Source organism: Capricornis sumatraensis, chromosome 2 (genome assembly GCF_032405125.1).
Source record: "Capricornis sumatraensis isolate serow.1 chromosome 2, serow.2, whole genome shotgun sequence".
Taxonomy (NCBI): Eukaryota; Metazoa; Chordata; class Mammalia; order Artiodactyla; family Bovidae; genus Capricornis; species Capricornis sumatraensis.
Window position 1 is genome coordinate 188,012,289 of NC_091070.1, and position 16,340 is coordinate 188,028,628.

The window sequence follows — 16,340 nt, forward strand, 5'->3', positions numbered from 1 at the left end:
TTTTACATATTCGTAAGTCTGAGATACAATTATTTTGCTTCTAGTTTTCATTATTATACCTCTGGCTGTGTATTGCTTCTAGTTTTCTACCATGAAGTTATTTTTGTGGTGGTTCTTCTTGGCGCTAAAAAATATTATTTTCCTACAGTTGTAACTCCCATATGATGAAAGGAAATGAAAATTAAAGGAGAAATCAGAATAAAATTTCAAAAATCATTACTTACTTATTTTTGAGCCAAATGCTTACTGTTGAACATAAATTAATAAAAAACAGGCATTGCTGATGAGGGATTACAGTAATTTAATGGAGAAATTGATGTTTAGGAAATTATCATTTTGGTTTTATATGTTAATGTGCTATGATTTCTCCAAGCTAATCTTGTTACCTTTTGCTCTATTTTAAATTTCCTAACAGCGCACAAGGAGACGCAGAGTCCGAGACCCTTGGGGAAATTGGTGTGATGCAAAAGATTTGGAAGGGCAGACATTTGAGGTAACTTTGATCCCTTCAGATGACTCAGAAGTGAAAATTATTTTGTCAGTATACATTTGTGTATCTTTAATGTCACATATATTATACTTGTTTTATATGTCTAGATGTATAGGTCTCTTTCCCATGTTAATTTATTTGTCTAAAAGTCACCAATAAACAACAAAGAAAAAGGTACTGAGGATGCAGTTAACTAGAAGTGTGACTGGTTTTCAGAACCGTTATGATCTGTCCCAATATTCTGGTCTTTAGCTCCAGAATATCTGTCAGCATGCCAGGGAGGTGTGCCCTGTTCATTTCAGTAAACAGTTCCTGAATGATGTTCTGATATACCAATTAAAATGTTGTTCTGAGCATTAGACATAAATTGAATTACAAATATTGAAGTATTATTTCTACTAACAAAAATTATGGTTCTATAAAGAAACATAGGCAGTGAATTATGTATGTACATGCGTGCACACACACACACCTTCTATGACTATATAATCTGTTTGTGAACAACCAGTGCAGTTAAATGGGAAGAATGTATGAATGTGTACTACTGGCTTTGTTACACTGGGTAACTGTATCGAATCTCAGGGTTTTATTTATAATCCCCTCAAAGGTTGAATAAAATGTATGAAGGTCCTAATACTCGGTACTCAGTAAGTCTTGCATATACCAGGTGTTCAAGAAGCGTCAGTTCTCTTTCTCTCTTCCCCATTCCCTGCCCCCAGCCTCACACATGAGTATTATTCTAGGCACAGCAATTAGTGACACATGGTCCCTGCCTTGAAGGAATTTACATTTCTAGTAGGAAAGATAAAACCTTTGGTGAGTTCCATCAAATTGGTTCCAAGAAATAAAAGATTGACTTAACAGGTATGATCAGGGTAGGTTTCAAAGAAGATGTGATGTTTCATCTGTGACTTAAAGGATGAGCAAGAGAATCTCACAGTGTGGAAATGTAGATGAGGGACTCTCGGCTGAAAGAGACATATAAGTAAAGGTACAGACATGTTCCAGACGTGGGAAAATACCAGGTATAGTCTGGAAAAGGTATGTAGTTCATATGGGCTGGAGTATAAGACTGATACGTGAGTGTGTGCACTTTAGTCGCTTCAGTCGTGTCTGACTTTGCGACCCCATGGACTGTAGCCTACCAGGCTCCTCTGTCCATGGGTTGCCATGACCTGCTCCAGGGGATCTTCCCAACCCAGGGATCAAACCGATGACTCTCGTCTCCTGCATTGGCGGACGGGTTCTGTACCACTAGTGCGACCTGGGAAACCCAATAAGACTGGTAGTAGATAGGAAATGAGAGTTATTTTATTTTATATTTATGTAGGATTTACTATGTTAGACACTACTGTCAGTATTTCACAAACATTAATTCATTTAGTCTTCACAGTAACATCATAGCGTTGTTATTATTAGCATTCCCATTTTAAAGATGAGGAAAACAAACACAGAAAGCTTCAGTAACTTGGCCAGAGTCACCCAGTTAGTGTGAGGCAGAGCCAGGCATTGTCTCTGCAGAATCTGTGCATGTTAGCTTTATGCTGTGATGTCGCTTTATTAATTCTCCCTTTAGTGGTTGATGGATGCTTTGATCAAATGGTGGGGTTTTTTTTTTTTAGCATCTCTCTGCTGAGGAATTGGCAAGAAGAAGAGAAGAGGAAAAATGCAAACTTGGTAAACCTTCAAAAGTACCAAGACCAACAAAAAGGTATAATTTGACATTATGCAAGTATGATTTTGTTAATAATCATAAATGATTAGAAAACGTATGGAAGGAATATCTGATGTTGCAGCATTATATTGTTCACTTATGAAGTTTAAAAATACTGCTGAAAGTTAAAATTTTTTTTATTTCACTGATTGTTAATTTGGGAGACCATAGCAAAAGTTTTAATTTGTTCTTGTTCAATAAATATAGGATCCAACATATGTTGTGAGGCCTTGTTTATGACAGGTGGTTATTTAACTCCTTAGACATTATAAACCAGTAACCTCATGAAATGACTAATTCCCTCTTTTGGTTGGTGCTGAATGTGAGTGAGGCTCTTTTTTTTTTTTAATAATATAAAATATGTAGCTTGTAACATTAAGGGGTCACTGTATAAATTAAATGCCTTGATTTTCTAGACCCTCACTTCCTGCAGATGACCCATGAAATAGACTGTAGTTTTGTCAAGTGTCCCTTTTAAAACAAGATATCCAGGAACACCTCTTGGTTATTTTCAGTGGAAAGAGCCCTAATACTCAGCAGTTAGATGTTCCTGGGTAGGTTACATAATGCCTTTATAAGCCTTAGGTCCTCATTTATAAAATAATAACTTTAACAGCACTATTAGCTATGTTTTAAGCATATCACATATATTAACTCATTTAATCCTCATAACAACCCTATGAAGTAGTTAATATAATCATTCCCATTTTATAAATGAGGAGACTGAGAGGCACAAAGAGGTTATATGACTTGCCCATGCTTGTTAATGGTGGTGGTGTCATTTAACCCAGGCATTAAAGCTTAAGAATCCATGCTCCTAACCATTACATTATATATCACCTCTCTAAAAATTAAAATCTAACTTTAGAATTGTTGTGAGAATAAATTAAATAGATAAGCTACAGTCATCCATAAACTAGGACTCCTCATCTCATATCCAGACGTTCGATTTCCTGAATCTAAATGTGAAACATACTGTAATTTTCAAGTCATTCTTCCAAGTAGGATCTTTTTGAATCCAGATTCACTTTTTTCATATTAGTCTTCATAGCTTTGAATCATGAACATTTCAATAAGCTTGCCTTTTCCACCATTGATCACTGATTAAAATGTTAAACTGAAATAATGTGAACCTCAGACATCATTGTTGAATCAGCTGTATATTACCACAGTTAACCCAGTTAACCCATTCTTCATCTTATGCAGAAGAATAATCATAGCAGATATCTTGCTTACATTTAATAACTGTATTTGAGTCTTTATGAGTCTGCTAGTTTCTAGCATATCATTGTTATCAAAAGTGAAATTTAGGTGTATCTATCATGACTTATAGTTTCATGAGCCCATTATTCTTAGTCACCTCTTCACTTGCTAAAGGCTTGCAAAGCAGTTGTTAAATAACCTCTTCTAGAATTTTCCTCTGCTGCTTTTTTGGTGAAAACAGGCCTGAAAACAGGACTATTCCTAGTCCTCCCGTCATTTTCCATTCTCTACAGTGCCGCAAAAAGTGTTGATGGTGGTTTCGATGATGGTTCTTCAGAGTGCTCTGGGATGTAAATGCTTTGTTTCTGTTTTCTTAACTCTCTTGACTTTTTCTTTTTTTTTCATTTTATTTGCGTTGATTAAGCACTTTCTAATTTGAACATCTTCCTCATTCAGCAAACGCTTTTTAAATGCCTACTGTTCTCAGTATTTGGAATACAGTATTCAGCAAAACAAAGTGTCTCATCTCCTAGCACTAAGTCTCTGGTAGAATAGGAACTAAATAGTTCTGCTCTTTCCCAGTTGTTAACATGAACATATTCCTTGTTTATTTGCTTTCTCTGGATGTAGCCTAACAGTTTTTATTTTTCTGAAACCTCAATTCTTTATTGGTCAAAGCCTTTCTAATATTTCTCTCATATTTATACATGTTTTTGTATCTAGCTTTGGTTAGGTGGCCGTCTTTCCATCTTTTATAATTCATTTTAAAAGATGAGTTTACCATAGAACTTTGTATATACATTAATTTCTTTAACAGAATTATTTGTCATTTATTCATTCAGCAAAGACTTAATGAGTGCTTCCTTTATCCTAAACACATTGTACTGACATAAATGTTTCTGAGAAACGTCTGTCTTTCTTGAACTTCCTTTCCTATCTTATGTCAGAGTTAGGTTTCCATTGAAACCTGCTTTCAGTGTAGGACATGTCTGGCCATTTATAATGTTCTCTTTAGGTGTTAAAAGAAATTAAGACAAAATTACTTTCTCAAAGGTCCTGTTGTTTCTCAAATTTTTAGTCAAGTCCAAAAGAACCGTGCTTCTTTCCAAAGGTTTATATCATAAATTCTCCTAGTTTATTATTTTTACACTTGGAAAGAATTTAGGTTTAGATTATTGGTATACATTTTCAAATTTGTGAATAAATGATGTTATTGAAATTATATTAGGAATGATTTTCTTTTCTTTTTCCTTTTCCAGCTCATTTGATCCCTTCCAACTGATACCTTGTAATTTTTTCAGTGAAGAAAAGCAGGTACTATTCATTCATCACAGAATGACCATAAATAATGCCCTCCTCTCTGACATGAAATATTCTTTTTCTATGTGTACAAGGCATGTGTATATGAAAGGTTGGGTAAGGCAGGGTACACTAAGGGTCAGATGAGTGATACAGATGGAAAATGAGAAAGAATTTCTCCATGCTAGGGCTTTGAATTATACAAATATTTCTTTAAAAGTCTGATTTGTGCTGAGCCTTGGTTGGTAGTGAGAACTTGGTGTGATAGATAAAGGAGAAAAGGGTGGACATTCCAGTTAGAAAGAATAAAATCTCTATTTTTATGCTCCCCCCCTTTTTTTTTTATATTTCAGGAGCCATTTCAGGTGAAAGTAGCTTCAGAAGCACTTTTAATAATGGATTTGGTAAGGATATTATATTGTGTTTACTTAGTTATTCTGATTTCCGTTCTTGTGTATTTTTATTGCAGGCATAAGAGAGAGTATGGAAGACGTGTATTTTGGATCTTAACTAACCTCTTTTACAAGGAATCTAAAAATAAGTCTTTTCTTTTGGAGAAAAGCCAAACAATTGCATGTTTCCATATTTTAGAGAAAATAAATTAATGTGAGTTTTTGCAGACTGTTTCTCATCATTAACCCTATTTTAATTTCCTAGTATCCTTGTCTGCTGCCTTCTAGATAACTGCAACAAAGCACAACTCTTATAATTTGGAGGCTCCTTGTTTTGCACTAAACTACTGAGATCTCCAATAGTTGTGTGTGTGTTCATGGTATTTTTCTAAAGGAGGACCCAGAGTAGTTTTACTTTGTATCCTTATGATACCTTTCCTGTGTCAGGAGAGCAAAACAGTATCTTCATTTTGTAAATGTAAAAAATGGCATCTTGGAGTGTTTAAATGTTTGGTTCAGTTTCTCAGCCAGCAGTAAAGATAGGTCTTAAATCCTAAGTCTGTGTATGCTGAGCCTAGCATCTGGTTCCTCTTCATTTTAGAAAAGTATAATTATCATACTTGTAAATGACTCTCCTATGATAAGTGAGATTTGTTCTAGTATTTTGTCAGATGGATTTGGTTTGTATGTTTGGACTAAGTCTATCTTGTATTTCTTTTAGCATGCTCATGTTTCTATGGCAGAAGTGATTGGTCTGTTAGGAGGAAGATATTCAGAAGCTGATAAAATAGTTGAGGTAAGTTTTCTCTTAAAATCTTAAAAATTATTTAGTCTTGCTGCTATACCAAGTGTTTTTATAGATTTCAGTGCATATAATTAACATATAAACTTTATGATATAAATGAGAATATGCGATTGTAGAAAGTTATTTGTTCCCTGGGACTTCCCTGGTGACCCAGTGGTTAAGAATCTGCCTTGCAATGCAGGGGATGCAGGTTTGATCCCTGGCCTGGAAATTGAGATCCCGCATGGCGCGGGGCAGCTAAGCCTATGCGCTGTGCCACGCACAGCCACGAAAGAGCCTGCATGCCACAGCTAAGACCCGATGCAGCCAAATAAGTAAATATTTTTTTTAAAGGAGGAAGAAAGTTTTGTGTTCCTGGAGGTTACTGAACATTCCGTGTATTGAGCACCTGTTTCCCTTTTCCACCGAGAAGGAGGGAACATTGCCAGGCCTTGGTTGCATATTGCCTTCACCAGTAAAAGCTTCAACTCCTAAGAGGTCACCTTATAATAGAAACTCGGTATACATTATTTGCTAGAAATTACCATGAATAATAGGGGTCATTGAATGACTTTTTACAAACATTTATATGGGCTGACCAACACTTCACTTGTCTGAGCAGAAAAACGGATTTTGAGTTCGTAGCATACAGTCACACTTTTGGAGAGTACTTCATTTGCAAGTTAAAGGCTGCCTGTGATAGAGACAAATAAAAGATTTGGCTTTAAAAAGTTTCTGTTCCTGTGTATGAATTCTGTATAGAATTATCAGGATTTCAGTATAATCATTTAAGGATTAATCCTTTATAGGTCTGTGCAGCAGAACCATGTAACAGTCTGAGTACAGGACTACAGTGTGAGATGGATCCTGTCTCACAAACACAAGCCTCGGAAACCTTGGCTGTCAGGGGCTATAGTGTTATTGGATGGTATCATTCTCACCCTGCCTTTGACCCTAATCCTTCCTTACGAGATATTGACACTCAAGCCAAATACCAGGTGTGTTTATAGGTCTTTGTGTATATAGTCTGAAAATAATTGCACATTCTCTCCCCTCTCATTGTTTTCTATTAATTAAATATGCTTAGAAATAACATTTCTAGCAAAGTAATTACAAGAGTAATCTATGTATTTTGTTTAATACAGACAAGCCATTACAGTACGGTGATAATTCTTCCCAGAGCCTTTAAAAATGATGGGCTGACTAGGACAGAGACTAGGTACAACTGAAAAAATTGGAAATATCATGTATTTTGCATCTCTGGAAAAAAGTTTTGTTTTATTCTTCAGTTTTATATTTGATATCTGGATGTTTTCACTGTTGGCAACTGATTGTAACTTATTACCATATTGGTAAAGATTACAGCTGAAGGGTAGTGAATAAAATTTATATATGTATTCATGGAAAATGTAGATTATATAGGCCAGGTGATCTTTTCAGGTTGGGTTGGACGACTCTTGGCCTGAAAATTTTAGGGTATGGAATAAATTTAATCTAGTTGCTGTTTGGAAGTGAAGTTTCTAACACACCTGTGCATTCCCTTGTCCTCTCTTAGGTGTATAAGATGTTGGTATGGATAAATACTGACTTTTAAGTTTATGTAGTTGAACTAATTATACTTTTTTTTTTTTTTAATTATAGAGTTACTTCTCCAGAGGCGGTGCAAAGTTCATTGGGATGATTGTTAGTCCTTATAATCGAAATAATCCTTTACCTTATTCTCAGATTACCTGCCTGGTTATAAGTGATGAAATTAGCCCAGATGGCTCTTATCGTAAGTTTTCAACAAAAACAGTTCTACTTGTACTTTCATTTTTTTGAATCTTAAAAATCACAGAATTTATACCTAGGCAGAGCAATTTGATGGAAAAGTCTGTGTCCTCAACTAGGGAATCACTGTTCACATACCATGTAGTACAGCTACCCTCTTTCCTTTTATGATTTCCTCCTACAGTAAAGCCCCCCTGGTTACCACAGCCACTGGGCAAAAACACTACAATGCAGTGATAACTTATAGCTAGCTAGTGTGTATATGAGGTCCTGGAGACACTGCAGGAAGCAGAACAGACAAAACCTCTTCTGTTTTCTTGAACATTTTTTGATAAATACAGTTTTTCTCTGCAATGGCATCAAATAAATAAAAAGATTAAAAAGAACAGTGACCACCCTACCACACACTCTCCATGACTTCCCAGTTTAGGCTCAACAGTGCTTATTTTCATATCTATCTCAAGAAAGAATTTGGGTTGGTTTAGCCCATCATGATTCAGTTCCTTTGGGACTTATGTCCACTGCTGTTCCAGTCAGCTCTGGCTGGATAGGGAATTAGACTAAGCAAAGTAGGGATGTTTAAGATGGGAATGCAGATAGAAGTGAAAGATCAGAGGAGACAGTTAACATCTCAAGGATATTTTCTTTTCGTCCTGATACCACTGCTCTAGTTGACTGACTGTACTCTCTGGCTGCTGTCACTCTACATTATATTCTTTCCCATTCGCTCGTGAGCCCCTTGAATGTAGATACTATACTGTACTCATTTTTCCACTCTCAGTTTCTAGCCTAGCACATGGTGTAATGTAGATTTAACAAATTAATTTCTTCATTCTTAGTGATGTCACTCAGATGCCCTGTCTCTGGTAAAGACCCCAGCACCACTACCCTCCATCTCATTTATCATTAGTTTCTGTTCTTTGTGCACCTGCAGCACTTGTTTCCTGCCTTCATGGTTATTTTCATCTTTTAGTATAATTTATTTAGCTTGTCTCACTAAACTGTGAGCCCCAAAGAGTGGGAACTACATCTTTGTATCTCCTGTAGCACCTAATCACTTGCCTTACATGTAGTTTTATTGAATGAGTAATAGTGATGTTAACTTTTTCCAAAATGCCCATTTTGAACATAGCACACACACATACATATATATATGTGTGTGTGTGTGTGTGTATATATATCATTCTTTATCCCAGTATAATTTTACAAAAAGTTACAAAAGGAAGAATCACAGTAAAATTGTTCTCAGTTTGTTTACTTATTTATTTTTGTTCTCAGTTTAAATCATGTCTTAATATCACATACTGCTAGATTTGGGGAGTGAACCTCTAATGTGCTGTCTATACATTCACCTGTGGCTACATATGATGGCTTGCATTAATTAGAATTAAATGAAATTTAAAGTTTAGTTCCTAGAATCCTACTTCTGGTCAAAATGAAGTAACAAGGACCTGTCTGATACAACCAAAAAACTGGACAAAAGATAGAAAACAATGGTATTTATAATATCAAGCAGTGAAGGATATGATTGCTGAGAGATTGGAAGCATAAAGCAAGCCCAAGTTACCCTGGCTTATTAACTTAAAAAAACTTCCAGGTATGGCACAAGGAAGAAAAACCCACCCAGAATCTAGCTGATTCTGAGTTGACATGGTGGAGATAAGACCAAGGAGACCAGGGCAACTAAATTTGCAGGACAGAGTACCAGAGAGCAGAATGCTACCTGGAGAAACTCCAGAGATGTATAGAAGGTTCACATTTAGTATTTAGCAAGATACAGACCAATGCCTGTGTGTGAAGAAACTACCCCAGATGAGAAGGAATCCCCCCAAAGATGAGCAGGCCCAGTGCTGGAGGCTCATGTAAGTTACTGTCAGACAGCACCCAAGTGTCCATGTGAACATGAGTACAGAAAGTTCTCTGGAGTAGAGCTGCCTCTTCCATTGTTAACACTGCTTATTAGGTCTTAATCCTTGGTCCTTTGCTCCTCTTGGAAACCTTCTGGTTCAAGAATTGATTAAAATTTCTCACAAGCCATGCGATACCTTGTATTACAGTACTTTGAACTGGGTGCTTGACATATTGATTTGTTTGTTCATTAATTTATGTCTAATGGCTAATCATTTCTCTGCTTGTAATAGGCAGCAAATATACTTAGTGATTAGTTTTATTCTGACACTTGTGGATAAAAATAATCAGTGCATATGTATGTAATTGAATTATTTTGCTGTATACTTGAAAATAGCATATTATAAATTAATTATACCTCAATTTAAAAAATAATAAGCCTATCAAAAGTAATCAGTACAAAAGGAAATTTTTACTGGTTTAGTACCTTTTTTTAACTTATAAAATACTCATTACCAAATAGAGATGTATGGTGTGTGTGTGTGTGTGTATTTTCTTTTTTATGAGCACAGACTGAAAATGCATTCATTTGTTTACCTCTATTTTAGTCTCATTTTTTACTTCCATTAAGAATAGGAGTTGCTTACCTGGATTCAGAGCCCAGCTCTGACATGCTTTTGTTATTTTACCTAGGGCAGGTTACTTAATATCACTCATTCTTTGCCACCTCTGTAAAATGAGAAAAAATTATTATCTTGCTTACGGGGCATTGTAGACTGTCAGTAATGCATGTAAGTGCTTAGTAAATAATAGGTCTAAAGTAGGTAGTTACAGTTACAGCCTGTGCTTACTCGGTAATCAAAACATATCAAGTAAATGATTGTTATCACAAAAGGAGTTTGTGTGGTAGCTTATGTACTGTAATGTGTCACTCTTCTTAAGTTCTTGGAGGGGGAAAACAAAATGGAAGGGAATTGAGAAATGAGAAAAATCAGCTATCATCATGCTGTTTGCTCCCTTCTCTCCTTCCATACACCTGAAAAAAAAAAATGGGAGAAAAAGCCTTTTTAGAACATATTGACAAATTATGTTTGCATTGTATGGAAGTATAGTTATGATTCTTTTTTTTTTCCCTAGTACCTTCTGATTTGCTGGCATTTTATTTACTCGAGAAGCTTTATGATGGCAAAAATGCAAGTTGAGAGGCAGTATGATGTAAAGGTTAAGAACATAAGCTTGAGCCAAACTGCCTGACTTCAAATCCTGGCTCTATCTCTTGCTAGTTATGTATTAATAAGTCCAAGAACAGATTATTTAATATAGGCTTTCTGTGGCTCAATGTCATCAAAAAAAAAGAAAGGGAATAATGCTGGTTGCTAGTTCATGTGGTGTCGGTGTTAGTTACTCAATCATGTCCGACTCTTTGCAGTCCTATGGACTGTAGCTCCTCTGTCCATGGATTCTCCAGACAAGAATACTGGAGTGGGTTGCCATTCCCTTCTCCAAGCTAGTTCATGCCAGTGGCCTTTATTGTTGTTATTCAGTCGCTGAGTCAAGTCTGGCTCTTTGGGACCCTATGGACTGTAGTACACTAGGCTCCTCTGTCCTCTGTTGTCTCTCAGAGTTTGCTCAAATTCCCGTCCATTGAGTCAGTAATGCTTTCTAACCTTCTCATACTCTGCCACCCCCTTCTCCTATTGTCTTCCGTCCTTCCCAGCATCAGAGTGTTTTCCAGTGAGTCAGTTCTTCACATCAGGTGGCCAGAGTATTGGAGCTTCAACTTCAGCTCAGTCCTTCCAGTGAATATTCAGGACTTATTTCCTTTACGATTGACTGGTTGGATCTCCTTGCAGTCCAAGAGACTCTCAAGAGTCTCCTCTTGAGACTCCTCCTCCAGCACCACAATTCGAAAGCATCAGTTCTGTGGTGCTCAACCTTCTTTATGGTCCAGCTCTCATTTTCATACATGACTACTGGAAAAACCATAGCTTTGACTAGACGGACCTTTGTTGGCAAAGTGATGTCTCTGTTTTTAAATATGCTGTCTAGGTTTGTCATAGCTTTCTTTCCAAGGAGCAGGCATCTTCTGATTTCATGGCTGCAGTCACCATCTGCAGTGATTTGGGAGCCCAAGAAAAGGAAATCTGTTACTGCTTTCACTCCTATTTGCCATGAAGTAATGGGACCAGATGCCATGATTTTTGTTTGAATGTCAAGTTTAAAGCCAGCTTTTTCACTCTCCTCTTTCACCTTCAAGAGGCTCTTTAGTTCCTCTTCACTTTCTGCCATTAGTATGGTACCATCTGCATATCTGAGGTTGTTGAAATTTCTCCCGGCAGTCTTGATTCCAGCTTGTGATTTATCCTGCCCAGCATTTCGCATGATATACTCTGCATATAAGTAAAATAAGCAGGGTGACAGTATTCAGCTTTGTCATACTCCTTTTCCAGTTTGGAACCAGTCCATTGTTCCATGTCCAGTTCTAACTGTTCCTTCTTGACCCACATAAAAGTTTCTCTGGAGGCAGGTAGGGTGGTCTGGTACTTCCATCTCTTTAAGAATTTTCCACAATTTGTTGTGATCCACACAGTCAAAGACTTTAGTGTAGTCATTGAAGCAGATGTTTTTCTGGAACTCCCTTGCTTTCTCCATGATCCAGTGCATGTTGGCAATTTGATCTCTCGTTCTCTGCCTCTTTGAAACCCGTTTATATATCTGGAAATTCTCGGCTTGTGTACTGCTAAAGTCTAGCTTGAAGGATTTTGAGGATAACCTTGCTAGCATGTGAAATGGGCACAATTGTGCAGTTGTTTAAACATTCTTTGGCATTGCATTTCTTTGGGATTGGAATGAAAACTGACCTTTTCTAGTCCTGTAGTCACTGCTGTGTAAGTGGCCTTACATCCATACAAAATCCATACGAAAGTCCCCTCTAGGGACTTTTCTGGTGGTCCAGTGGCTAGGACTCCATGCTCCCAGTGCGGGGGGCTCAGTTCCAATCCCTTGTCAGGGAACTGTATCCTGGATGCCATAGCTAAGACCCAGTACAGCCAAATTAATTAAAGAAAAATACCTTTATATAAAGCCTGGCACATAGTAAGCATTAAACTAGTGTTACTATTATTATTATTGTATTGGCCTTTGGTAATGAATCACCTGAGCTTTTAAAATATACCACAAACATAACTACATGGGGACTTTGAAGAATCTATGAGAAATTTCTAAGTAGGCTCATCTTTTGGTATTTTTGCCTTTCTAACTTATGTAAGGGATACCTACCCTTTGTACTTGTTTCCTCCAGAGTGACTCAAATGTAGTTACTGCCTCTCCAGAATTAAATCCAGTTCCTCCCTGCCTAGTCTTAGGTCAGCACACAGAGGGAGGTGGAATGAATGTAGGCTTAGAAGTCAGACAAGACTGCTGGAGTGTGAAATCCAAGCTCTTTGCTTTACTAGGGGGAACAGCTTGTTCAACACGTCTCAGCCTCAGTTTTATGTGTTAAGTAGGAATAATGCTACCTGTCTTATAGCACTGTGTTGATAACCTGTGTTTTAAGAAAAGTCATTGGGATGGAACATAGCTTGGTTTGCCTAAGTCAATCCCTGTTTAAGCCTATGGTTCTGGCAAGTATATCTAAGTGCCTGCTTTCACTCCAGAAGCCTCTTGGTTTGGACGATGATTTATGCGATCATCTCACCTGTCACAGTTCTTTGCATAAAATTGTCATGCAAATGGCACTGTTACTTTTCTTTATTCATTGCTTGGCATTAATAGGCTTGATGGAGCAAGTTCATCCAGGCAATGCATAATTAATGAATACCTCCTATGTTTAAAGTGCTGCTTAGCTGGTCTGCCAAGTTGCGATTGTGAAAACATTGATGGGAATTGTAAGTAATTAAAAGGAGATTGGAGATTCAAGAAGTAGTTGGTAAAAATGTGCTGCTTTATGCTTTTCTAGGTTTACCTTATAAATTTGAAGTACAACAGATGTTAGAAGAACCTCGGTGGGAGTTAGTGTTTGAAAAGACAAGATGGATAATAGAAAAATACAGGCTATCCCAGAGGTATGTGCTGTGGTTTGAGAGGGTTGCACATCTGCAGTGTTCTCATTAAACTGTTTTAGGGAAAACCCAGGTAAATATAAAATTGTGATGTATGGCATCAGTGATAGTTTATTACAAAACTAATGCGTTTATAGTATTTGTTTCATTGGTTTGTTTTCGTATTTCTTCCAACAGTAGTGTCCCCATGGATAAAATCTTTCGCCGAGATTCTGACCTGACTTGTTTGCAGAAAGTAAGCTTCCTTCAGTTTAATTGGCTTCATTGTTCATAGATCCTAAAGCTATTCATCTTGATGTGTTTTCCCATGATGCCTGATGCTTTGTGGATACATTTTCTGTGTGTTTCTTTTATTGCTTTTTCCTTTCTAAAATTAATTTCTAGGAGATAATTAGTAATGTGTTTTGTTGCCCACGCTTGCATATAGAAATAATATTGTTTTAGAACAAAATTTGCCAGTGTTGGCTGATTATTATTGTACACAATGGAGAGCATTTTTCTTATTTTATTAAATTCAAAAGCACCATGTTTCCATTTAGCTTTAACAAGTGATCATTTTTAAAAGTGGTAGTATAAATCTAACAAATTTAAACGGTCATTTCACTTCTGATAGAAAATAAGAGTCTTGAATCATTTCTAGTTTTGTTTCTATGAGTGTATTGAGAGATTGGCAAGATTTGTCTTTCTTTTTTTCTTTTGGTAACAATTTGGAAATAGAAAATTTTAACTTATTTAAGTTTCTTCTTTAATATTTCTTACCCTCTCCTATTGTAGTCACTTTCTCTTTGTTCTATTGGAAGATTAATATACACATTTCCCGGGAACTAGACTCTAGCATCCTATATTTGAAATGGTATAGTCTTGTTTTTAATGTACATAGATTTTTATCCCATAGGATTCTTTGCTTTGTAAATAAAACTACTTAAAGCAAATCCACAAGTTTATAGAAAGCGTGATACATACAGTCTCAAGTGTATCTCCTTATATAAAATCAGAAGGAACTAAGGCATTCCTCAACAGTGGCTTCCTACACTTCAGCTGTGCGATTATTAAACACAAATTCATCTTCAGCCTTCTTTAAGGAGAGTGTTTCTAATTTAAGCACTAGAATTTTTCTAAGTTAAGCACTATAAAATAGATTTGGAAAGGGATAAAATGATAGTAATGCAAACCCTCTTCTTATACTTTTATGTATTTAACTATAAAACTTTTCTTTTCAACTAGCTTTTGGAGTGTCTGAGGAAAACTCTGAGCAAAGTGACCAATTGCTTCATTGCTGAAGAATTCTTGACTCAAGTAGAAAATTTATTCCTTTCCAGTTACCAAAGCAAGCCAGAGAATGGAGTGGCTGAAGAGAACTGTACTGTGGGGCAAAAGGAATTGTTAATGTAATTATCTTAAAGTAAGGTATTTTAATCTTGACACAGTAGATCCTACTTTGAGAGTTATAACCTTGAAATTATTGTTTAACTGTGGTACAGCTTTGATTTTTTGTTGCTAGTTCCTGAAATCCAAACTTCGCCACATACACCATCTGGCAGGAAAGAGAGCTGGACTTGTTTTCGCATGTGGTACTCAGTGTTGTGCGCAGTGGGGTCGGCCTGCAGGCTCAGTCCTCCACGGCCAAGCGGCGTGAGCTGGAGGGCGGCCTCCCTGCTGTCTCAGGCTGATGGATGGGTTGCGTCTCGAATTTGTACTTCCCCTGAACTAGTCGTTGCAGTTTTGCTATCTCGTGTCTCATTAGCAGCAGCTCCGTTCTCTTCATGCGGTTTTTTGAGGCTTGTTTATGGTTGCAGATGAGATACGGACGGGTGGTCACTGAAGTAATGAACATGGTTGAGAACTGCTGGTTTAATGAATCTAACAACATGCTATGTGAGGCCAGGGGAGGCCTAGAGAAGAGACCTAAAGGAGAAAATCAAATTACCAGCTTTTTAATTACAGATATTTGCTTCCATTTTACTTTATAACCGCACTGCTATAGGATATGCCATTTTATCAGCTGTAACATTTTGTGAGGCTTTCAGATACATAATATAAGTAGCTTCAACTATAGGTGCCACTTAGATTAGTGTTTGTGATAAAACTCAGTTAACTAGGACACAGGTAATCATAATCCTTAAAGTAGATTTTTTATTTTTCCTCCTACTCCCTGCTATGAGGAGAAAGAGGCAAATTACAATAAAGCTTAAATAAATCAGATTTGATTTTAAAACCAAAATATCCTTCCAGGGCATATTATGTATTCAGCCCAGTTTTGTATACTTGCTGAATCCAGAACAAGGGTCAGTGGACCTTTTATGGAAAGGGGCAGTTAATAACTTAGGCTTGGCAGACTACATACCATCTCTGTCGGTCATTCTTTATATTTTTAACAACTCTTTCAAAATGTAAAACCATTTTTAATTCATGAGCCTCACAAAAGACAGGTTGCTGGCTGTTGTCTTCCAAACCCTGCTCCAGAGGATTGCACATATTTAGAATTTATTTTCAAGTGCATGAGCCTGAGCCACGGAAAGGTCTTGCATCATCTTCATCAGTTTTATTGCATCTAATCTGGGTATGATTCTGTAGTTTTACCTTTTTTTTGGTTTAATGAATATCCAAGGAAAATAAGTCAGTGTTGGAAGGAGCAGTGAGCCAGTTTTAGATGATCTAGGTCTTGACTCCGTGTTGTGAATTGGGGAAATATAGTCTACCTTCTCTGGGCCTAAATTCATGTGTAACTGAGGTCTAAATCATCTTCCCTCCATCCTACGAGTTCTAAAATCTTGTGATT

The 16,340-nt window shown here is 36.8% G+C and overlaps 1 protein-coding gene across 1 annotated transcript in view; it reads left to right on the forward strand.

The window, feature by feature from the left end:
* The window catches only part of MYSM1 (Myb like, SWIRM and MPN domains 1), a 37,561-nt gene extending 22,608 nt beyond the window's left edge, over positions 1–14,953 (forward strand). The window contains exons 11-20 of the mRNA XM_068966518.1: positions 416–493; positions 2,113–2,201; positions 4,667–4,721; positions 5,060–5,110; positions 5,820–5,894; positions 6,692–6,880; positions 7,524–7,656; positions 13,459–13,564; positions 13,739–13,796; positions 14,786–14,953. Of these exons, the coding sequence (XP_068822619.1) occupies positions 416–493; positions 2,113–2,201; positions 4,667–4,721; positions 5,060–5,110; positions 5,820–5,894; positions 6,692–6,880; positions 7,524–7,656; positions 13,459–13,564; positions 13,739–13,796; positions 14,786–14,953 (1,002 nt within the window). The remainder of the gene's footprint in view (positions 1–415; positions 494–2,112; positions 2,202–4,666; positions 4,722–5,059; positions 5,111–5,819; positions 5,895–6,691; positions 6,881–7,523; positions 7,657–13,458; positions 13,565–13,738; positions 13,797–14,785) is intronic.
* Positions 14,954–16,340: the final 1,387 nt, after the last annotated feature.